Below are 25,212 nucleotides of genomic sequence, written 5' to 3'. Positions count from 1 at the left end.
CTTGAGGGATAGACAGAAGGGTCAAAAATTAAAGCTCAAAACATTTGTAAACTGAGAAAAGACTTCATTTTCAAAAGGAGAAATAGTTGTTACTCTTATGCTGATGAAATACTACTCCAGCAAAGGGATAATATGGATCCAAAAAATGTAGAATCCTGCTTTTCTATGTTGGCGAAGTTGTTAAGTGCCTTCCAGTTGTTTCTGACAGAGACCCTGTATAGGGTTTCCGAGAAGCGGCTGGTGAGTTTGAAACACCAATCTTGCAGTTCAAACCTACCCTGAAGTCCAGTGCATTATTCCATAGTACCCAGCTTTTTCTATAGTGGTGCAGATTTGCCTGTTCTCGGCTAAAGGCACAAGTTGATTTTGGAGCTGTGCACTCATATAACTGATATGCAGGTAGACAATATATTAATCTGATGAGTTATCATGCAGTCCTTTAAATGACACGTACTCAAATCCAGGGAGTGGTGACATGGTTGGGGTAGAGAAGTGACACGGGTTTTCAGTATACTGGAAATACAGGTTGTTGTTGTTCTTAAGTGTTGTGGAGTCAGGTCCAACTCATAGCAACCCTGTATAGGGTTTCCAAGGAGCAGCTGGTGAATTTGAACTGCCGACCTTATGGTTGAGTGTTTATCCTATAGTGGCACACCAGCACTCAGGAAGCATAGATAAACCCCTGACTTAAACCTATTCGAGTTATGATGAACTGTACGTAAGACTGGCTATTGTGTGAGTGTGGGTGGGTGGGTGGATGGGGGGCCTCTTCTCATTGATAATTCATACTACAAACAATCTGCTAATGTTATTACTCTCAGATATTAAATTGTATGATTTACTGTTTGAGGCACTGCTGTACAGACTGTTTTCCTAAACCACTTCAGGGGCTTCTGTTGATCAAAAACATGGACCCATAAGCTAACGGTTTTGCTCAAGTCATTAGGCAGCTATGGGAAGCAATGAGATATCACCAAGAAATTTAGGAAGAAAGAGCTACAGATGCAGGTACACATACAATACTACTTTTCTGACTAGAAACACCATCCCTATTCCAAGGGGTTATCCAGACAATCTAGAACCTTCCACAAATGGAGTGATTACCACAAATGAAAGAATGCCCACTCATCTAACTCTTCTTTACTGTTGCCGTATATTTTTATGATTTACTTATTTTACTTAGATTAGGTGCCCTAATGGTACACTGGTTCAAACACTTAGCTAGTAATTGAAAGGTAGCAGTTTGAACCCAGCAGGCACTCTGAAAGAAAAAGATGTAGGAGTCTCCTTCCATAAAGAGTTATAGCCTTAGAAAACCCCATGGAGAAGTTCTACTCTGTCCTATAACTTAAGGTTGCTAAGAATTGAAATTGACTTGACAGTGGGTTTGGTTTTAGCTGTTAAAATGTATCAGTAAGTTTATATGTAACATTTCTAAGCCCCAAGGACAAACTGATCCGATGTATAAAGATACTGAAAATAAAAGGCAACAATAATGAAGACTAATAATAAACATATGAGGTATTCAGCTTATGTCAAAACAGAGAGAGTTATAAGGAAGCCTACTGTAAGTCAGGACTACCTATATTTGACTTATTTTAAGCTGGGTGGTGAATATGTTTGTTATAGTATCCTTTGCCTCAAGCCAAAACCAAATCCACTGTTATCTAGTTGATTCCAACTCACAGAGACCCTACAGGAAAAAGCACAAGTGCCCTATAGAGTTTGCAAGGCCATAAATATTTACAGAGGCAGACTGCAAGGATGATCAGCCAAGTGCGTAACCACGCCACCACCGTGGCTCGTCCCCTTTGCCACAGTGAGAGTGCAACTCAAACTGCTGTGGCACACTGACACTGGTGCATAGACCCAACAGAGCCTCCACCATGAGGTTACTAAGATACAAAGGCACTCATGAATTTATGTGACATAACCTGACCAGCTACATGTTTTCAAAGCAATGACTATTGAAAGGGGCAAACAAGACCATAAAACTCTATACTGTATAAGGTCACTGACCACAGGAAGTGATGAAGGTTGCTGTTGTTACGTGACCACCCTGTATAGAGTTTCCAAGGGGCAACTGGTGGGTCTGAACTGCTGACCTTGTGGTTAGTAGTCCAGCGCTTATCCTGCAGTACCACGCCAGGACTCCAATTTGATGAACAGAGGTACCTTTCACTGTTCCTGTTCTGTGAAAATAAACTGCATTATCTGGCTATCTCTGACGAACAGTGGAGCCTTACCTCACTGTTGACCAGTGACCCACAACCAGCGATGAGGGTTTCTGCTCCTGTAAAACTTGGTTGTTATTGTTAAGTGCTATCAAGTCAGTTCCAACTCACAGCAACTCTGTATAGGCTTTCCAAGGAGCAGGTGGTGAGTTTGAATTACCAACCTTGTGGTTCGATCTGACCTTGGGGTCCAGTGCATTATCCTGCAGCACCACAAAGAAAGCCTTATTTTGTGGATAGCAGTCCAATGCTTATCATATACACAGTTGTGTCATGTTTGCTCTCCTTACTTGTCATATTTACATTTTTTCCATTAGAGTTCTTGTAATCATCATTTAAAACACTTTCAAAATATTTCTGGATGTACTGGTCTGGCGTTGCGTGTGTACTAGACCTCAAAGTTGGTGGTTCAAACTCACCAGCCTTTCCTCAGAAACCCTATGCAGGGATGCTATGAGTTGGAAGTGACTAGACAGAACAACAACAACTGAAGTAATGAAGGAAGGAATGCTACTCAGTGTGCTGGTCCCTGATGAAACCATGAATTTGCCCAGAATGTTAATCAAGGCACTGCCTCCTACATCAAGAATGCTTTGCTAAAACATGTTCTCTGAACTAAACAGTGTGCTTAGTAACCATTGATTTACCTTCTGATTCAAGTCCCTTAGCTCACAGTGGATTGATGTTCTAGTGTACAAAGCACAAACTGCTATATAATGACAGCCAAGAGTTACTTCAGATTAATAATATATTGGTACAATTTTTAAAGAAGCAAGAATGCCACATAAATCATAGCAATGAGAGGAACCAAGTGTCCACAGCAACTCAGATTCCTATCCATGAGAAGATGTAAGTTTCTCTTGTGACCTCGTGAGCAATGGTTTGTCTGTGGGAGATACATTAGGCAGTAAAGATTTACAGTCTCAAGACCACTCTGCCCTCTAGGGACACTATGAATCAAAACTGACTCAATGGCAATGGGTACAGAACATTTTTGAATCAGGTTTATTTTCCCCCAGCACAACCATGAACAGAAAACTCCACAGATTTTTAGGAACTAGACTGAAATATCAACAGTAGGTTAAGTTAGATGTTTCCCACATGCCTCGTTCCTTTCCCTATTTTCATAATAAACACATTGCTTTTATACTGACATATATCAATCTTAAAAGATGAAAATATACTCACCATGTGTAGAACATATTTCTCTGCCTCCTGAGGTCCAGATAATTGAACACGGCTTGCCATATCTTGTAATGACAGTGTAAGAAATGTCTGAAAGTCAGAAGAATTAATCACAAAAACAACTGAGGAAAAAAAAATTATTAAATATTGTTTTAGTTCTATATAGTGCTGCTGTAACAGAAATACACGTGGATGGATTCTTTCACAAGAGGCTAAGGAGTCTATAAGTCTGAATTCAGAGTGCCAGTTCAATGCTTTCTCTGTCTATTGGCTCGGGGGGAAGGTCCATGTCTCCTGTCAGCACCTGTGCATTTGCTGTTCCTTGGAGAGCTCCATTGTCTTGGCATCAATCTTCCCTAGGTCTAGCAGGTTCAAAGCACAGAGACTCTGACTCCTAAGGACAAGCTCCATGCTTAGCTCTTCTATTTTAGCGACAGTACATCCCTCTGATCTTTGTTCTGTGGTTTAATCTCTTCTCTAGCTCAAGATTAGGTTACTCAAAATGTAACCTAATCTTACAGACTGTATCCTGCCTCTTTAATAAAAATGCCAAGAAGTCCTTGGTGTGGCACTGTACAATAAGCACTTGACCATAAGGTCAGTTTGAACCACAAAGTTGGCAGTTCAAACTCACCAGTCATTCCTTGGAAATGCTATACAGGGTCACCGAGTTGGAACCAACTTGATGGTACTTAAAAACAACAATCTTGTCCTGGTGTGGCGCTGTAGGATAAGCATTGGACTGCTAACCACAAGGTTGGTGGTTCAAATCCACCAGCATGGAAACTCTATGCAGGGTCACTATGAGTTGGAACCAAATCATCAAGGGCACTTAACAACAATCCTATCTCATTAACATCATAGAGGTGAGAACTCACAACACAATGGAGAATATTGAAAATTAACTAAGGCTTGGCCAAGTGGACATCCATTTTGAATGGGGGGAATCAATCAATTCATAACAAATATGTAGATCTATTTGAGTCATTGAAAACTTACTTTCCTGAACAGTAAAACACAATTTTTGTGAAAACACGACATTGAGATCCCTGTGGACTGAGTCAGCATCAGTCTCCTGTTGTTGTGAAGTCGGTTCTGACTCATAGTGACCCTGTATAGTTTCCAAGGAGCAGCTGATGGGTTTGAACTGCTGACCTTGTGGTTCACAGCCCAGTGCTGATCCTACAGTGCCACCTCAGGGATCCATCAGTCTCCTAGAAGTCCAAAAAACGGTAAACTTCCTGATAATGTCAAGCACTCTGGCAAAACTGTAAAAGACCAATAATTCAAACAGTTTGAGAACTATCTGAAAGCAAATAAATCAGAGGAAATCAGAGGGCTTTCTACCATATTAAAGACATTCAATCTCACTTATAATTAAACATATATAAAATCAAACCACAACAGGATTTCCATTTTCACCTTCCAGTTTGCCAAAGACATGAAAGTTGGACAACATGCTGAACTACCACCAAACAAAACCCACTGCTATCAGGCTGAGTCCAAGTCATAGTGACCCTAAGGGATACAGCAGAGCTGCTCCACAGGGCTTCTGGGACTGCTAATCAACAAGAGCAGACAGCTTCATCTTTCTCCCACTGACTGCCTGTTGGATTTGAACCGCTGGCCTTGCAGTTAGCTGGATACCGCTTAACTTGCTGTGTCACCACGGCTTCTGTGCAGTACTATAGGTCTGAGGAGCAGTCATCTTTACTAGCACCTGGAATCAATGTAATTAGTACCATATATATATGGAAGACAATTTAGCAGCACCCCTAGATCCCCATGCATTCCCCTCTTGGCCCAGTGGTTCTACTCTACCTTAAGTATGTGTAAGACTTAAAATGAACTTTACCCAAGAACACAGTCTTTGTTCACGGCTCCTCAAGATAGTTTTTAAAGCCTGGGCATTTCCCTGGTGAGGGTTCCAGGCCACATAAGCCTAATAGGCCATGCTAATGAGGTGACTCTTGGACTGGGGTTGGCCATGCCAGAAATACCCACCAGGCGATATCAATATAGACAAATGCACATCGATTCAAGCAGCCATGCTGTGAAAATGAGGCGGAGCTCCCGACACTGAAGCACCATGGTCTTGCTGGTTGACACTGATACACACCCTGTGAGACACGGAGGCTCTGTACTGTAAATCCTCCCAGACCTCGTCTTATTTTTCTCTGTAGCCGTATCTTTTTGGCTAAAACATGTCTGTAATTGTAAATACACTTCTAATGAATTATGAAACCTGAGTAGTTGTGGGGGTCAGATCAGAAGCTAGGTTAGTCCTAGAGACCCCTGTGCTTGCATCTGGCATCTAAAATCTTGGGCAGTCTGGAGGACTGTCCCCTTTAAGGTGATATCTAATCTAGTTTTGGGAATCTTGGTGTGGCGCTGTGTGTTAATGCACTGGACTGCAAGGTCGGTTTGAACCGCCAGGTTGGCGGTTCAAGTTCACCAGCCACTCCTCGGAAACCCTATACAGGGTCGCTTTGAGTTGAAACTGACTCGACAGCATTTAACAACAACACAATCAAGCTTTCATGGTTAGGATCGGAGGAATAAGTACTACATCAACAAATAGGAATAGAGTAAGAGTAGGAATGCACTGAATGGATTTCTACACATATTTTCATATATGTTTATAATAGAAAAACAGAGGAAACCACCTAAATCCCAGAAGTGTATGGTATGCTAATAGCATTTGTGTTAAAAAAAAAAAAAAAGGGGTGGGGGTGGGGGCAAGATCAGGATGCACAGACAATGGTGGGACTCAAGACTATGCCCTTGCGCCACCCTTCAGGTCTAGAACTGAACTCACACTGGGGTTTCAAGTTTCAGCCAAACTATAAATAGATTTATAAGAGAACAGTAATACTAGTGAAGTGTGTTGTTAAGTGTTCTCGAGTTGGTTATGACACATAGAAACCCTATATAGGATTTCTGAGGAGCATTTGGTGAGTTTGAAGCACCAACCCTGTGGTTCAAATGATCCTGACGGCCCACACCAAGGTAAAATAACCAACTATTAGATATCAAAAGGGCAACATTTATCCAAGGTCAAAGTTCAGAAAGGTTGAGAAAGAAAGAAGAAACATTGGGGGTATATGGAATGACTTACACTGGTGAAGGAACTGCAATCGAGATGAGACAAAACCTTTACCCAACTCACAACGAAAAAATTTTTTAAACAAAAGTGAAACTAAATATGTGTGTGTGTGGTGAGTACAAATATTTGTATGGATTTATTTGTGTGCACATAAAACTATCTCCAGAACAATACTAAGAAACTGATCCTACGAGTTAGCTCTGGGCAAAGACTAAAGAGTGAGTGACTGGTGTCTAAGACTTGAATGATGACTTCTGTTATCATTTAAATTTTGTATATTATAAGTATATTATTGATTCAACACCAACGGAAAGTAGCTATCTTACAAACTTCAAAGCTGAAAACTTTAAATAAATAGGGAATAGAAATTAAAAGAGGCTACAAGTTGTTATATATAAAGGAAACCAGTGTTTGTCACTGCTCTGTCTAGAATTTGGTCAAAATGCCCAATCTTCCAAACAGAGTTGTTTGTTTTGTTTATAGGTCTTTGAGTATCAAAAACAGATTGTGTGTGACTACTAAGGCAACAGCTGGAGGTCTGAACCCACTCAGGGGCACTACCAAAGCAAGGCCTGGTGGTGGTCTGCTTCTGTTAAGCCTGTTGTTGTTGTTGCTAAGTGCCTTCGAGGTGGTTCCTGTGATGGCAGGACATCTTCTGTACCCATCTCTGCCCTAGAATAAAATCTTACATAGCTGCTTGTCAAATGAATATTATTTCTGATGAAGTTACTTAAAAAAAACAAAACACAAAAGGCCCACATTGTTATGGACTGACATGTCACCACCAAATGTAGTATAAATCCTCACTTTTATGCCCAAGGTTATAATCCTGTTCAAGAATTTTCTATGTTAATGACACAGGATTAGTATAGAGTGTATTCTTTAGAAATATAGAGAGACTGAACGAACAAGAGAAACAGAGATAGGAGAAAAGAGATGACAAGCCCTGTGAAAATCTCTCAGGAGCAGAAGCTTGAAATGACCAGGGCTTTGGGTGGAGCTGGGGGGATGAGGGTGGGGAGGCGGGCGGCAGGGAGTGTGAAAGCATCTTCCCCAGAGCTGCTACACTTACTTCCAGCCTCCTAAACAGAGACAGTAAATGTGTTTGTTAAAGTCACCCACTTATAGTATTTCTGTTATGTTATTGTTGTTAAGTGCCATCGAGTTGGTTCCAACTCATAGCGACCCAGGATAGTTTTCTGAGAAGTTATGGTGATTTTGAACCGCCAACCTTGTGGTTCAAACCAACCTTGCAATCCTACCCAACAGCGCCACGCCAGAAGTCCATTTCTTTTACAGCAGCACTAAATAACTAAGCCGCAGAAGTAGAGTGGTGGCAGTGATGTGCTGTGGAGTCGGTTCCAATTCAGCAACCCTGTACAGGGATTCCAAGGCTGTAAATCTTTACAGGAGCAGAAAGCCTCATCTTTCCCCCACAGAAAAGCTGGTAGTTTCAAACGGCTGACCTTGAAGTTCGCAGCCCGGTTCAAGAAATGTGTACGACAGGGTTGTATTCTTCCACCATACTAATTCAACCTGTATGCTGAGCAAATAATCTGAGAAGCTGAATTATATGAAGAAAAACGTGGCATCAGGATTGGAGAAAGAGTCATTAACAACCTGTGATATGCAGATGATACAACCTTGCTTGCAAAAAGTGAAGAGGACTTAAAATATTTACTGATGAAGACCAAAAAGCACAGCCTGTGGCATGGGTTGCATCTCAATGTCAAGAAAACAAAAATCCTCACCACTGGGCCAATAAACAACATTCTTATCAAAGGAGAAAAGATGAAGTCAAGGACTTCATTCTTCTTGGATCAACTATCAACACTCACAGAAGCAGCAGTCAAGAAATCAAACGACGTATTGCATTCGGAAAATCTGCTGCACAAAACCTTTTTTTTAAAGTGTTGAAAAGCAAAGATGTCAGTTTAAGGACTAAGCCATGACCTTAGTCATGTCAGCGCCTGACACAAGCCATGGTATTTTCAATAGCCTCATATGCATGTGAAAGTTGAGCAATAAATAAGGAAGACCGTAGAAGAATTGATGCCTTTGAGTTATGGTGTTGGAGGAGAATATTGAAAATGCCATGGGCTGCCAAAAGAACCAACAGATCCGTGTTGGAAGAAGTGCAGCCAGAGTGCTCCTTAGAGGCCAGGATGGCCAAACTTCGTCTCTCTTACTTAGGACATATTGTCAGGAGGAACCAGTCACTGGAGAAGGATATCATGTTTGTTAAGGTGGAGGGTCAGAGAAAAAGAGGAAGAGTCCCCAGAGAGATGGATTGGGGAAGTGGCAGCATCGATGGACTCAAGCGTGGCAACAATAGTGAAGTTGGCCCAGGATGGGGCAGTGTTTCGTTCTACTGTGCATAAGGTCACTATGAGTTGGCACCGATTCAATGGCCCCTAACAACAACAACAACGCTATCAGAGCTCCTTCATAAGTACAGTAGAATCCCAATTTTATCTAAATTGACAGTGCACACATATGAGAGAATTTGAAAAATATAGTGAAAAAATGGAATGAAAAGAATTTTTCCATGAATGTTTTGGGGCCCACTCATACAGAGAAGAGACAAAGAAGAACAATCTAGAAAAATAATTACCAAAATATTAATACTGAGTAGCCTATTGGTATTTGCAAACGGTAGCTTATCACCCAAATCCATAACCCCTTCTCCCTAGTCACCAGCTAACTAGTAAAGCCATACCCAGTGAGTTCTAGTCAGTGAGGCTTAAGCAGAGTTGACATAGAGGAACTTCTTGAAAACCATTTCATTTTCTAATGTTTAGTTAGTAAGAGACATTGGAGTCCTGGTGTGGTGCTGTAGGATAAGCACTAGACAACAAGGTCGGCAGTTCAAACTCACCAGCTGCTCCTCAGAAACCTATAGTGTCACTATGGGTCAGAACCAACAATGCTGTCAAATGGAGGGCACTTAACAACAACAATAATCTCATTTGTTATGTTTATGAAGCTGCATTAGAGTCAGATGTGTTTTTAGTCGATCTCTTCTCAGAATATGGAGCAGATTAAGAAAGCAGTGTCATGCTATTCATAGTGACCCTGTCTAGATAGAGTTTCCAAGGAGCAGCCGGCAGGTTTGAACAGCTGTCCTGGTGGTTAGCAGTCCAGTGCTATCCTACAATGCTACATCAGGGCCGGGAAAATAGATGCCATTCCACAGGAAGCTAAGGAATAGACGCTGAAGAGAAAAGGAACCTTCCCCTAGAAGCTACACAGACAGAATGCTTGCCCTTAGAGCAGTTGGTGATTTTGGACTTCTAGACTGCAAAACTGTGAGAAAACAAATTTGTCTGTTAAAGCCATCCACTTGTGATTCTTCTCACCTCCTTCCTCGTCTCCTGCAGAAGCACTTATCCTTGTCAGTTTGCTGACCTGCACTGCTACTTCTAAACTTGCCACTCTGCTTCCTCAGTGTCTCTTGGGTGCCAGGGAAAGTCACCTTGTCGGATCCCTCTCCTCCTTCATTAGCAGTTCTGCTCAGCAGATCTGGCCGCACCTCCTAGTCTTGCTCTCCAACCATCTCCGCTGGGACACAGACAGAGGGTGTGCACAGGAGTAGACCCACCATACTGTCAAACAGCTGTGAATTGCTACAGCTCTGAGTCGATGACTCAAGAGAAAAAAAAAACAATGCTCCATTTAAAATACTCTTAATACTACTTGCAGCAATGAGATTTCAGTTTTCTGTTTACTTTTATCACTGTGTATACTTGATGACGGAGTCCTGGTGTGACGCTGTAGGATAAACCACTGGACCACAGGGTCCATTGGAGCCATGAGGTCAGCATTTCAAACATACTAGCTGCTCCTCAGAAACCTTATATAGGGTCACTATGGAACTGACTCAACAGCACATAACAAAATAATACTTGAAAAGCATATTTTCTATAATCACAAAACATCAGGTTATTTGCATTTTGAAAAGAAAAATTATCTAACTTGCTTAAATCTCTCCCTTCATCTGCATTTAGCTTAGGCAAGTATGGCTTAAATGGTTAACACTATTTAAGTAACATAGTACTCCAGCAAGAGGTGCAAACAGAAGTCAAGTAATGAGGGCCTTATCTCTGCTTAAGTATCATCACTACACCTGGAAGTGCTGACCCCTCTCAGGCTACTTCCGTCTGCCTCCCAATAAGTCATCCACATCACCTGCTGCCCTTTTCACCCATTCCTCTTTTCAAATATCCTACTCCAGTGTGGGAAAGACCAAAAGCTTTAACACTCAGTTGTGATCGTTTCTTTCTTTAATATAGAAATCCTGCCACCAGAAAGAAGAAGGAAAGAAAAACCGGATGATGGGGCACCATACGATGCCAGCCAAGAGCGCAGCGCAGCCTCACTCACCTTAGTTAGCCTTTGAATATTCTTCTTATACAGAGACGACAAGCACTGCTTCACCAGTCCCATGTTGTTATCACGAGTGAAAGTCTCACTGTGCTTGCTCACCAGGTTTCGCAGTTCCGAGGGGTTATTGGTTGAATAAACTTGTGCTAATTCATGGTAGGCATTGCTAAGGGGCTAAAAGTTTAAGGAGAGATTTTTAAAAAAATGAGACGAATAAAATTTGTGGAGGAAGCAAAAAAACTTTTGGTATTATGTTTTGAGCAAGTATATTAAATAAAGGTTTTTAAATAAAGCAAAAACTTAAGGAACACATCAAACAAATCAGGAGAGGATCCTAAATCAACATCCTTTATTACCATCTAACAAATGATAACTTACTCAAAGAAAATGCTTAGTTTTAAAGGCCATGATTGAAATTCATTATGGAGCAACTTATTATTAATAACCCTTTTTGGTACAGATCATGGCAACACACATGATCTCCAATGAGGCCAGTCAAGGCATGTCCATGTCTTTCTCTCGATCATGGTTCTTTCTCTTCTATTGATAAATTATACTGGAGAGAATGCAAAATCTCCATTATTTCCAACTCTCTCTCACCAACACAAGAAGATACCTTACCAGATACAATGGGATAATCTGCTAGTTCTGTTAGCAAGAAGGAAGATAGAACAAGAGCAGTAACAGTGGCTGCAGGCTTCCTAAGAGCCTGAGTGGCTTTGGGCATTTTACATAGATTATCCCTTCCTCGGAATATTCAGAAATTGAGGTAGAATGCATAACAGAGAAAGGTGGGATTCAAGTCACATCTAACTCTGAAGTCTGCCATTCTTTTCACCATTTATAATGCTATTGTAAGCAAATGACTAATTCTTATGAAAAATTTCAAGGCAAAAAGACCCTACTTTATAAAAATGCTAAAGTGAAGCAGGCTAGCTTTGGAACCCTAAGGACCCATGGGAGTTCCCTAGCGTCACCTAAGTGTGGCTACTGTAACCCTACCTGCTCAACATCCTTCCATGGGAAATCAGCAAGCTCTCTTAACCCCATCCTGCTCCAATTCTCCCTCCCCAACCTCCAAGGCTAACTAGGCAGCCTAGGGCCGCAACTGGTCTCTTATGCAAATGACACCTGGCTATCTTCATCAGACTAACATGAAAAGCTAACACCAAAAATCCCAACATCCTGAAATTCTGAGTTCCCTACAAGGAGGATTGGGCAAAACTTAGTAAAATGACTGTGACTCAATATATCCTTTTGAACTTAAGTTTTTTTTAAAAAAACAAGCAGACATGAAAAAGTACTTCAAAATTAAAATGCACAACACACACACACACACACACACACAAAATACATCTTTAAAGTGACGTTCCAAAGTTGAGAAATGAAACAAAAGTTCTATGAGACATGTTCCAATGTTTAGACTAACTGAGTTTAAAACAAAAACAAACCAAAACAAAAAATCAGCACTGCTTATTTTGGCTAAAATGTAATGCAGTAACACACAAAATCTACCCTTAAAGGAGCTTAGGCATCTATGGCTACAACTCCTCAGAGTGAAGGCTACACCAAGAAACATTTGATTCCAATCAGGGTGACCAGAGTATGGAAGGGAACAAGGGACTTGTGAATAAAGCTCACAGCAGAAACTTAATGTCTACTAATTTAAAGCTGTTGGGAGGGTTAATCACTATAAAAATAAAATTCAAAACCATACTGGTACAATGTTTTTAAGGATTGAACTCACCTTAATGAATCTACCCACAATCTGGGACGTATATTTTGGGAGCTGTTGTACTTTGCCAAGTAATATCAAGGAAACTAGAATATACTTCTTGTATGACTCCAACATGATATGACTGACTGCCATGGCCGGAGTAGTGATAGCCTGAGGGAGAGAGAGCGGCATCATCAACCACATGTATTCATTTTAATTTATAAAAAACAAAAAACTTCTACTATTATCACTTTTAGAACTGCTTGAATGATATAGTCCAAATACCATAAAATTGTTCCTTTAAAAAAACTGTAAAATTCAACATAATTTGTGCAGCTATCATTATTACCTAATTTCAGAACATTTTCAGCACATTAGCTGGGGACCACAGTAGCTCTGTAGGATAAACACAAAGCACAAACCACAAAGTCAGAAGTTCAAATCCACCAGTCATTCTCTGGGAGAAAGATGAGGCTCTCTGCGCCCTCAAAGATTTACAAGTTTGGAAACCCTATCCAGGGTTACTATGAGGCAGAACCAAGTTGAAAGCACTTAACATTTGTTAGCAGTCAGTTGACATTGCCCCCTGATAGTCACTAATCTACTTTCTGTCTCTATTGACTTGCCTGCCAGGTGTTAACATTTCACATATATGGAATCATGCAGTATGTGGCATTTTGTCTAGCTTCCTTCACTGAGCATAATGCTTTCAAGGTTCATCCATGTTCTTTTATGTATTAGTGTTTCACTCCCTTTGACTGCTACAGCGGGGGATGTGGGGGGGGGGCTAAGTGCTGTCCAGTCGGTTCTGAGTCATAGTGACCCTGTATAGGGTTTCCAAGGCAGTTAATCTTTACGGAAGCAAAAAGTCTTATCTTTCTACCAGAAAGTGGAGGGTAGATTCAAACTACTGACCATGTAGTTAGCAGCCCAATGCATAACCACTACATTACCAGGGCTCCTACTGTATGGATATACAAATCTTATCTACCCGTCAGTTGAAAAACATTTGGGTTATTATAAATAATGCTGCTATGATCATTCGTGTGTAAGTTTTTAATTGTACGTTATGTTTCATTCCCCTTGGGTGTGTATCTAAGAAGTAATATTACTGGGCCATGTTTAACTTTTTGAAGAATTGCCAAACTGTTTTCCAAAGTAGCTGCACCACTTTACAATTCTACCAGCAATGAAAGAAGGCTCAAGAGCCTCCCCATGTCACTAATACTTTAAAATACTGTAAAAATCCTAGGTGTGAATTGGGAGTCCTGGTGTGGCACCATAGGATACGCATTCAACCTCAAGGTTGGTTTGAATCACAAGTTCGGTGATTCAAAATTACCAGCTGCTCCTCGGAAACCCTATACAGGGTCGCTGTAAGTCGGAACCAACTCCACGGCACTTAACAATGAGGAAAATAAACTTTTACTTTGTTTTACACAATGCTGTATGAGCTGAAATTCCCCGCCCCCCCCAAAAGCAGGTCCTCCTTAAAATTTTTTTTTTAAAACAATAATAAAAATTAGTACCATCTTCTGAAATTAAAGTAGTAAGACCATTGATAATTGCATACATCTCATTAAAGCACTAGATAATGTTTGTTGTTGTTGTTATGTGCCATGGAGTTGGTTCCAACTCATAGCGACCCTGTACAGGGTTTCCAAGGCTATAAATATTTACAGGAGCAGAAAGCCTCATCTTTCTCCCACAGAATGGCTGGTAGTTTCGAACTGCTGACCCTGAGGTCAGCAGCCCGATTCGTAACCACTACGCTACCAGAGCTCCTTAGACAATATTTACCTTAGGGTAAATTCAGGGAATAAGTAAATCTTTAGGTAAAAGATTTAAAACTCCAAACATATAAAATGTTTTATTTTAAATATTTCAGTTATTTATAATAGAAGTACTTTTTAAGTCCATTGCATACTTTCCTTTTCGATACCCCAACATTAACAGTATGCTCAGAAGTTACCATACTGGCTGTAAAACTAATACTGCATCCACTGGCTTTTAGAAATAATTGTATACTTTTTGCAAGACATACAAAATGTGACTCTCTTTTTCTGCTTACAGAGAAGTCATGCTGACAATTTAATTCTGTTCAGACACATCCCTTACGACACATCCCCAACTACCGGTACTCTAAGGTGACTCTCCCCACAGTCCCTCAACAGCATCTGTTAACCCAGCATGCCACAGACTCACAGAGGCAATGCTCGGAGTCACAGATACGTGGGCTACGATTTCAGGTAATTGTGAGATCCATGAACATTTACAACACGCTTTATTACTTAACACATGCTGTGACTATAATAGGAATCTATGAATATCTAACTAACATCTTGAAAATACAGGTAATTAGTCAATATTGCTTCTCTGTTTTTCAGACCCTGAGTGAACCTCCAGATTATGCAGTATGTCTACTGCACACACTAGTGGCCAAAAGACAGATGTCAGCGAGTTTTTTTACTGTTTATTTCTTAATACCTTTTGAATTTTGAACCGAGAGTATCTTACATATAAAAATAAAGAAAACTTAACAAAACACCATACCTGTGGTTTTATAACAAGAAGACACTTTAAAGATCATTCTGTCTAACCTCTTCCTTATGTAGAAGTGGAGACCAGGACTAAGAGGTGTACCTATTTTGCATCAGAGTGCTCTCCACACTGCTACTGTTCCTTCAACTGAAGGAGCCAAATGATCAGTTTACGTTACCATAGAGAAACAATATTAGAAAGTCTTTCCACCTGAAACTCTTAGGCTTTGGGCTCAACCAGTTCCTGCTATACATCTAAGAGAATGTTTTTGGGTTTTTTTTTCCACAAGTTCAAAACAACCTCCTAGACACGTAGAGGCCTGGTTACCTGTTCGTAAAAGTAGAGTGCTCTTTCAAAATTCTTCAGTCCAGTATAGATCATGCCTCCATAATAATAGTAACATAGAAAGTGCTTGGCGTCATAGGCTCCATTCTCTTTGCAGATATCCATCATGTCCACGTCAAGATACGGCAGGGCAGGCTTAAAGCATTTTGCCAGCAAACAAAGCTATGACAAATTAACATTGAATCATTTTAATTCTACTCTTGGCAGACTTCAGAAATCGTTTTCAGAAGTTTGAAGACCACTTGTACATTTTTCTGATTCAAGTGATTTCTTCTTTTTTGAGCAGTAGAACAAAGTAGCATTTCTTTATAAAGACTAAACAGTTATAAAAGAGAGCACTTCACAACTGATAAATAAAGCACAGTTCTCACTTAGCCTACCCACTGTCCATCTATCTATAGATGGGAAGACAGTGGGCCCTTTTTCTCTAGATTGAACTGGTGGAGTAGAAATAGACCAGCATGGTGAGATAGAAATGGAAGCCTTTTCTTACATTAATCCCTTTCCATTTGAGTCTTTCTGAGAAAGTGCAGGGAACTGTCCAAAAGAAAGGAAGCACATAGGAAAGTGCTGTGATCTGGGTGGTGGTCACATGGGTGGTAGATGCATGTACACTTAAATTTAGTGCACATCGCTGTCGTTTGCTATGCACATCTCAATCAGATGTGTTTAAAAGAAAAATGGGAGAAAGAAAAAAAAAAAAAGGGAAGGCAGTAGAACATGTGTTTGAAGTGACCTGAGGAGCCCTGGTGGTGCTGTGGGATAAGCAATGAACTGTTACCCGCTAGATCAGCAGTTTTAATCCACCAACTACTCTGCAGGAGAAACACCAGGCTTTTTGCTCTCATAAGGATTTATTACAGCCTTGGAAACCCCACATGGGGGTCAGAATCGACTTCACAGCAGTAGGTTTTGGGCTATTACTCATTAAGGAAACAATCTAAGTGCTCAATTGTTATTGCTGTTAAGTGCCATTGAGTGGGTTCCAACTCACAAGGCCCTTAAGTCTTTGAAGAAGCAGAAAGCCTGCCTTATCTTTCTCCCTTGGAGCAGCCGGTGGACTGGAACTGCCAAATCTGTGATTCATACTCCAATGTTTACCCTACAAAGCCACCACGCTCCCAAGTACTCCACAGGGAATGGTTAAACTGTGGCACAGTATTATGGAATACTCCGCAGCTATAAAAACTGATATGGATCAATCTCCCAGGTTTGTCTGTTATGTCCATAAAAATACTACAGGGGAAGAAGAAATGAGGGAGACTTTATTATATATTCTTTGTGCCTCCTGGATTTTGAACCACATAAAATACATAAATGGATAAAACTTAAAGGTGTAAGGAATAATATGTGTTTGGTCTCAGGTTCCATAATACCTTAAAAAATAAATGACTTAATAATGTTACTAAATTTTACGTTATGAAACTGCAAATGTTTTGCTTTATTTTTATCACAATTTACAAAAACTGAAAATGACTTGAGAATTTTTAAACATTTAATTATCTTAACTGGTACATCACAAGCTTATAAGCTGATCCCCAGTCCTTTAGATTTAGCATTTGTAATTTTCAATGTGTAAAACTTACCACAATTATCACTAAACTGTCTTCATTTATCTAATCTAATGTTGCCCAAACCCGTAACATTACACTTCTGATCTGTTTTAAGCCACACACTGGCTGTTTACCTGGCAGAGATCAGCATGTATTGAGGTCAGCTGGTTTGTATTCATCTGCATCTTGTCGATGGCTTGTTTAAGGATGCCAATTCCTCGCAGGGGCTGTCAGAAATGACATCTCTTTCAGATAAGTTCTCAAAGATGGCAGCACATTGGATCTTATGTTGTCACTTACAAATAAAAAATAACACTAATTGATGTTGTTGTTGTTAAGTGCCGTTGAGCTGGTTCCGACCCATAGTGACCCTGAACAGGGTTTCCGAGGATGTAAATCTTTATGGGAGCAGAAAGCCTCATCTTTCTCCCATGGAGCAGCTGGTAGTTTCGAACTGCTGACCTTGCAGTTCGCAGCCCGATTCATAACCACTAACTGACAGTTTCCTTTAAATAGCAATATGAGGTTTCCACACTCTTTCAGGAAATTTCTATCCCTATTCAGCCAGAAGAACCTTCTTCTTACATGTTTCTTATGAGATACTTTGAATAATTCAATACCTTTTTAAAAATCACAAAGTTCTCATTACAATGAAGATAATAAATAAATACTACTACTACTTCCTCAACAATTCATTATGTTTATATCTACCCAAATAAACATTTCATAACACAACAGATGGGTGCCTGTGCTTAATACACTGGCGGAAAGGGTGCTGGTGTTTGCCCCTTCTGTCAGCTGGACAGTAAGGATTCCAAGTGACTCAGTGGGTTAAGTGTTGGACTGTTAACTGAAATGTTGGTGGTTTAAACCCACCAGTCGCTCTATAAAAAAAGGATGAAGACATCTGTTTTCATAAAGATGGAGAGCCTCAGAAACTCTAGGAGCAGTTCTTCCATCCTCATGGGTCACTATGGGCTGACTCGACAGCAGTGCGTGTCTATGTTTCATGGGGATGTTCTCTCCAACAACAATGCCTATTACTTGACAGAGAATTACCATCGAAACTAAGACTACAAAGTTCCAAACTGGCAGCTTACGCATCTGGTTGTAAATAAAAAGTCTAACTTTCAAGGGAAAATCAGTTTCTCGTCCTGAGCTGTGACTACAAAATAACTGAATAACATAGTTTTTTAAGAGAGACTTGACTTTTTAAAAAAAACCCATTTCTTTCAAACTGCAGTTTATTTAGTACTCCAACAAAATACCATTGGGTTCTTTCTGCTGTCAGCCTTCATATCCACTAGCCTTCAAGTTTACTTTAAATAAAAACCACTCGAACTGTAACTCTTCAAAAACATCACAAAAGGTAAAGAAAAACTGAAGATCTGTTTCAGATTAAAGGAGACTGAAGGAGTCTTGATATGGTAGGATAAGCACTGGACTGCAAGGTCAGTTTGAACTACAAGGCTGGTGATTCAAACTCAGCAGCCACTCCTCGGAAACCTTACACAGGGTGGCTACGAGTCAAAACAGACTTGTTGGCATTTAACAACAACAGAAGAGATTTAACAAGACAATGCAATTAATAATCTAGAGTTTTCATATGCCATAAACACATGAATGGAAAACAAACAAAATCAGAGTAAGGTCCATAAATTTGTTAACAGTATCCTATTAATGTTAATTTCCTAATGCTACATGTTCTGTTGTGGTTATGTTACAGAACATAATATCTGTAATTTTATTTCCTATGGTTTAAAGTATGTATCAGAATCAACTCCAAAGCAACCAACAATACTAGAGAGAAAAGGATAAGCAAAAGTGGTAAAATATTACCATTTACAACTCTTTTTTTAAGTCTAAAATCACAATAAAAAAAGTTAAAGAGAAAAAAATGTAACACATAACAAAACAGCTTATTTCAATATAAAGGATGCTGGTGGTGGTGGTGTGCCGTGGAGTTGGCTCTGCCTCACAGTGACCCTGCACAGGGTTTCTGAGGCTGTAAATCTTTACTGGGGCATAAAGTCTTATCTTTCTCCCGCGAATGGCTGGTAGTTTTGAACTTCTGACCTTGAGGTTAATAGCCCGACTTGTGTAACCACTACGCTACCAGAGCTCCTTACCACATAGTAGTTAGAACAAAACAGAAAACTTAGTAGCTGCCTAGGGGTTCTCCTTCTCTCTTCTCCTTACATATAGATTATTTGTCCCCGCATAAATGCATTCACTACTCTGAAGTGACTATGTCTATTTAAGTGGTAGGATTCTTAGTACTAGCTTAGATTACAGACAAATCAGTTCATTTTGCAAATTAGCTATATACATCATAATTATGGATATTCAAATAATAATAACATTTCTTACCTGTTTTCTTTCCACAAGTGCATTTGTTAACTGATGGCAAAGTCCAGCAACTAGATATAACAATAACAAAATATTGAAGATATAATTAATTACATCACAGGCAAAATACCTTCCAGGGAAATACACAGTGTTATTTAGCTTACAAGTGTCTGTTGCATATCGAATGTGCTCTCCATTACAAGTACTGATGAAAAGCTGAACCTGTGAGAATAAGGTTTCGAAGTCAGGAACACTGGGCATAGAAAACTTCACAAACCTAGAATAAGGAGAAAAGAACATCATTACCCTAATATTTCATGAAGGAAAACTTAAAAATAACTTCTGCCACAAGTATCTCCTGCCTTCTGCCCTTTCTGTCTCACCTCCAGCGCCCTTCTCAAGTAAGTAACAATGTTTTCAGCAATTCCAGAGCTCCCCAGATTCTCCTGGCGGCTCAATCCATCACTGCAGTTTCTTCACATACTCAAGATGAAGAACACAGACACAAAGGGCTTTAAAAAACCAAGCATCAATTAACTCATCTGAATGAGGCCAGGCACTCTGGTAGCTTCGAGTTGGGCTGCTAACCTCAAGGTCAGCAATTTGAAACTACCAGTCATTCAGTGGGAGAAAGATGAGAATTTCTGTCCCCGTAAAGATTTATAGCCTCAGAAACCCCATACGGGGCCTCTATGAGTTGGAACCAACCCCATGGCACATCACCACCATCAATTTCTCTTCAGGTGAAAGATGAGACAGTCTGCTCCCGCAAAGATTTAAAAAAAGACTTGAAAACCCTACATGAAGTAAGTATGAGTCAGAACTGACTCAACGACACATGACAGCAGCAATATTCCTCTGACATTCTAATATTCCACAACTGTGTATAAATTTCTAACCAATTTTTTTAAAGTGGTCATCAAGATTTCTACCCTGTTTTAAGGCATTCTACTTTAATTCATTTGTAGTTACTGCTTCTCCCATCTAAATCTCAACAAGTTTCCTTATTCCAGGTTTTGCCTCTAACAATGATGAACAGATCTGCTGCCAATTATGATTCTGGGTTGATTTCCTCGGGCTAATGACCCACTCATCTGGATAGTAGTCTTGTCTTTGACCTATTTAAGACTTAGCTCTGGTAGCATAGTGGTTACGAATAGGGCTGCAAACCTCAAGGTTAGCAGTTAGAAACTACCAGCTGTTCTGCAGGAGAAAGATAAGGCTTTCTGCTCCTGTAAAGATTTACAGCCTCAGAAACCCTGTACAGGATCACTATGAGTCGGAACCGACTCCGGTTTTTTGGTGTTTTTTTTTTTTTAAGTCAGCTCCAATATTTAATAATTTTTAAAAAATCAGTTATTTTTCCTGCTTTGAGGAAAGGTTAAGAAAACAAGGTATGAGAGCTGGCGGGCTTATGTAGAGGCTGTGGCAGAGTCCAAGTGAAAGATGGTCCCAGGACTGAGGCAGTAGCAGGGTGCTGGAGGGAAGAAGGTGAGGTAACAGGACTCAAAACGCACATGGTCCAGGTTGAGTGACAAGGCGGTGGCAGTGCCACCTCCTGCCATGGTAAACACTCAAGGAGTGGGACGGAAAAACACTTCCACCATCAGGGCAGTTAGGATGTGTTTATAAATAAACTTCAAGCTCTTTTTCAAAACAAATTAGTTGTCAAAACTAATTTCAAGAAAAATCAGTGGAAAACATTATTACATAATAAAAACCGATCCTGTAATCTAAAACCTGTCCCCATCCACCCTGTCACCTTACACCTGTCATCACTTTATAATTACCAAGATGTATCAAAGGGTCTCATCTGGGTTTCACAGCAGCCCAGGGCATGTCCCCTTCATTTCACAAACACAAAATGAAGCTCTGGGCCACACTGCAAACAGAACAATGTGGATTCAAACCAGGACTCAGCCACAAGTTAGGGTTCTTTCCACATATTCTTTACTTTGAGTGACATATGACTATCCTGGTATGATGCTGGAGGATAACCACTGGACTGCTAGCCAGTAGGTTGGCAGTTCAAAGCCACTATCCTCTCCTTGGAGACCCTATGCAGGGTCAGTACGAGTTGAAACTAACTCAACAGCACTTAACACACAACACCACCTGTGGTTAAGGAGCCTTAGTAGTGTAGTGGATTACAAGCTGGTCTGATAACCACACAGTCAGCAATTTGAATCTATCCGTCGCTCACTGGGAGAAAGATGAGGCTTTCTGCTCCAGTAAAGATTTATAGCCTTGGAAACCCCATATATGGTCACTATGAGTCAGAGTCAACTCAGCGCCACACAAACACTACCACCACATGCGGTTATTAAATACATAAAATGTGGCTAATATAGCAGACACCAAATCTTTCACTTTATTTCATTTTAATTAATTAAAATAGCCACATATGACCACTGGCTACCATACAGGTTCTAGACCCCATCATTCAGACCAAATTTCTTTTCTAAATGTTCCGGACATGAATCTTTATCTCAGGAAACCCGGTATGAATGAAGCCAAACCTTTGCTGCAGGTGAATTTCTTCTCAAATGATTTATAATCTTTCTAGTTTCATGACACCATAATATCCCCATTTATGAGCAAGAGAAAAAAACTTCTATCTATTACACAGAACTTGTGTGAAGGTCTTAAACTAAGTTTGGTTTTAAATTAGGTAGTTTTAATTTGTTTGAGCAACATCATGATAAATGGAGAAAATATTGAAGCTGCCAAGATTTCATTTTACCTGGATCCACAATCGAAATCCATGAAAGCACCAGCCACAAAATCAAACGACATACTCCATTGGACAAATCTGCTGCAAAAGACTTCCTTCAAGTGCTAAAAAACCAAAGATACTACACTTTGAGGACTAAGATGTACCTGACCCAGACATGGTATTTTCAATTGCCTCGTGTATGCATAAGCTGGTCAAAGAAAATGGAAAACTGAAGAACTGATGAATTTGAATTATGGTGTTGACAAAGAATAGACACTATAAGCTGGACTGCCAAAAGAATAAGCAAATCTATGTTGGAAGAAGTAGAGTCAGAATGCTCCTTAGAGGGGACGGTGGTGAGACTGTTCTCCTGACTTTGGACATGTTAGCAAGAGGGACCAGTCCTTGGAGGGCATAATGCTTATTAAGTAGAGGATCAGAAAAAAAAAGAGGAAGACCCTCAACAAAATGGACTGAATCAGAGGCTGTAACAATGGGCTCAAACACAGCACTGATTGGATGGTAGTGCTTCATTCTGTTGTACATGGGGTCACTGAGAGCTGGAACTGACTCGAAGGCACCTAACAATTTGCTTGATGGAATTTAAGCACTGTTGCTTTGAGCTTAAGTCACTGTTGCTTTGATTTTGCTTACAATACTGTGTGATGCTAATCATCTCTGAGCAAGCAGTTCCATCTCTCCAGTAAAGACCTGCTGCTCCCTCACCCTTCTGTCCCCCTAACTGGAGATGGCTGGTGTCATGTGTCGTTTTATGTGGATACTTGTAGCACTGAAGCTTACACAAGAGCAACAGGAAAAAAAATCTACATATAGTGGGCCCGCGTAGCTCAGACCTGTTATTCAAGGATAAACATACTCAGGAATTTTTTCCTAATTTCTTTCCAAATTAGAAAATGTGGACAATCTTAAAGACTGCATTAAGGAAAGTATTCCGATAAACGTAAACTATAGTATCCACAACTGAGATAGCCATTATTTTCATAAATAAATTTACAAAACCTGTATAAAAAGAAACAAGGGTCAAGGAAATGAACAAAACTACAAGTGATGATTGCTGCTGTTGTTTAGTGCTGTCGAGTCGGTGCCAACCCATAGTAACCCTGTAGAGGGTTTCCGAGGACGAACTAGTGAGCTGGAACCACCGACTTTTCAGTTCAAACCGCAACTGTAGTACAGCACATTAATCCACAGCACCACACCAGGACTCCGCAAGCCATTACTAGTCAGAATAAAATGCAACTGTTAAGGTGTGACTTTAGCTTTGCACAAGAGCTCAGTGTTATTTACGTGGTTTTCTTTATAGATTAAAAAACAAAAACACTGCCCTGTTATTGCTACAAAACTAAAAGAAAAACAAACCAAAGCTTGGAAAATGTTCAGTTTTTTAAAAATCACAGAACTATAAAATATCTCTTACAAAACAGCAAGAACCCCCAAGGAGTGTTCTTGTACATCCAGAGCCCCAAGCACAGTGTCCAGATGAGATAAGTTTTTTGCAAGGAGTTCCCCACTCTTGTTGATCAGTTCACAAAGCTGAGTCATTTGTCCTGGAAAAAAGAAATAGCACAATCACTCAGTGATAGCATTAAGCAAATTAAAGAGGTAGCCACTGACCCTGTATCCCTAATGATGGCTACTTACATCTAGCTCTTTTCATTTAGATGAGGGCACTAAAAAGTCAGAGAAGAGAGCCATCTGCCATGGCTGAGAACGACTTACACAACACACCAAGCCACCCATTTTCCTCTGGTCCTCAGAGGTTCATTCCCTTTTCCAGTTCCGCAAGCTAGACATGTACACATTACTTCATTACCTCCTTTACCGTCCTGTCCGCATCCAAAAGATCGCTAACTATGATTTGATTTTACATCCTTAATCTCTTAGCTCTATTCTTTTTTTTTTTATTATTAATGCTTTTGTTGTTGTTGTTGTTAAGTGCCGTCGAGTTGGTTCGGACCCATAGCGACCCTGTACAGGGTTTCCGAGGGTGTAAATCTTTACAGGAGTAGAAAGCCTCATCTTTCTCCCACGGAGTGGCTGGTAGTTTCAAACTGCTGACCTTAAGGTTCACAGCCCGATTCGTAACCACTACACTACCTTTTTTAATGCTTTATTGTGAATTAACAACAACAACAACAATTGTGAATTATGTGATATTGTGAATTATGTGATACTTCACATGGGAGAACAGTAGTTTTACATTCATATATCGTATCATTGCCATAGTTACACTCCCCCCAATGCATCATCAACCAACCAAAGGGTTGGTTGCCCCCCGGTCATCAGCACACAGCCCCTCTCCCCCCTCTCTGGGTCTAGCGTCCCTAGCCACTCCATCTCTCCACATCATCGTCTCTGTCTCCATCTCTGGCATCACTGCTTCTATGGGTAGGGTCCCACTCTCCAATTTTCTCCCTTGATGGTCCCAGGAACCTCCGCTCCTAGACTGAAAAGTCAATCACTCCCCTCCTTTTAATACAAAACGTCTACCTTTACATTTCCAACCCTCACAACCAATCCTAATAACAATCATTCACTATTGTATCACAAGAGACCTATCCACATCTCCTTTCATCAGCCCCGCCCAGACAGACTGGATACTACTCAGTGGAGATTCTACCTTCCTTCACACCCTCTGAATTTAGGTTCCCTCTTGAAAGCTTGTAAGCCAGTCACTTCTTGCCATTGTAGCTCCCCCACCCCATTTTGGGTAGCCAATGTCCAAGTTGCCCATCCCTGTCTACTGTGTATGGAGGGAGTGGGAATGATCCTCGCTGTAAAGATTTGTTCACTCTTTTGAGCTACTGCATCCATAGGTGTAGGTCAAGTTTATCAAATTGTACCAGATTACTTTTTTTTGCCTCTTCTTTCTTCTTCTGATTGAGCTCTGATCATCCAGTCATTGAAGCCAGGTCAAGTGGGTACTATCTGCAAATGTGGGTGTTCTTGTGCATATGCCCTCTCTTCTATCAGCTGGACACTTCACTCTCCACTCTAGTCCTCTGTGGCTATGTCACTGACACTGGGCCCAAGAGTCCCCAGGTCTTGCCACACTGCTGGCC

The 25,212-nt window shown here is 40.4% G+C and overlaps 1 protein-coding gene across 2 annotated transcripts in view; it reads right to left on the bottom strand.

Moving 5' to 3' along the window:
• Nucleotides 1-25,212, bottom strand: part of COPS3 (COP9 signalosome subunit 3) — a 44,468-nt gene that overhangs the window by 12,360 nt on the left and 6,896 nt on the right. For both annotated transcript variants that reach the window (XM_006877693.1, XM_006877694.1), the window contains exons 2-9: nt 23,568-23,697; nt 19,578-19,690; nt 19,435-19,484; nt 17,199-17,291; nt 15,494-15,673; nt 12,656-12,796; nt 10,909-11,082; nt 3,423-3,509 (exon numbers count right to left, since the gene is read on the bottom strand). In XM_006877693.1, the coding sequence (XP_006877755.1) occupies nt 3,423-3,509; nt 10,909-11,082; nt 12,656-12,796; nt 15,494-15,673; nt 17,199-17,291; nt 19,435-19,484; nt 19,578-19,690; nt 23,568-23,697 (968 nt within the window). The remainder of the gene's footprint in view (nt 1-3,422; nt 3,510-10,908; nt 11,083-12,655; nt 12,797-15,493; nt 15,674-17,198; nt 17,292-19,434; nt 19,485-19,577; nt 19,691-23,567; nt 23,698-25,212) is intronic.

This window comes from Chrysochloris asiatica, unplaced genomic scaffold (assembly GCF_000296735.1).
Source record: "Chrysochloris asiatica unplaced genomic scaffold, ChrAsi1.0 scaffold00556, whole genome shotgun sequence".
In the NCBI taxonomy this organism is placed as follows: Eukaryota; Metazoa; Chordata; class Mammalia; order Afrosoricida; family Chrysochloridae; genus Chrysochloris; species Chrysochloris asiatica.
The sequence above is the reverse complement of the archived record's forward strand: the minus strand, read 5'-3'. Positions and strand labels throughout refer to the sequence as shown.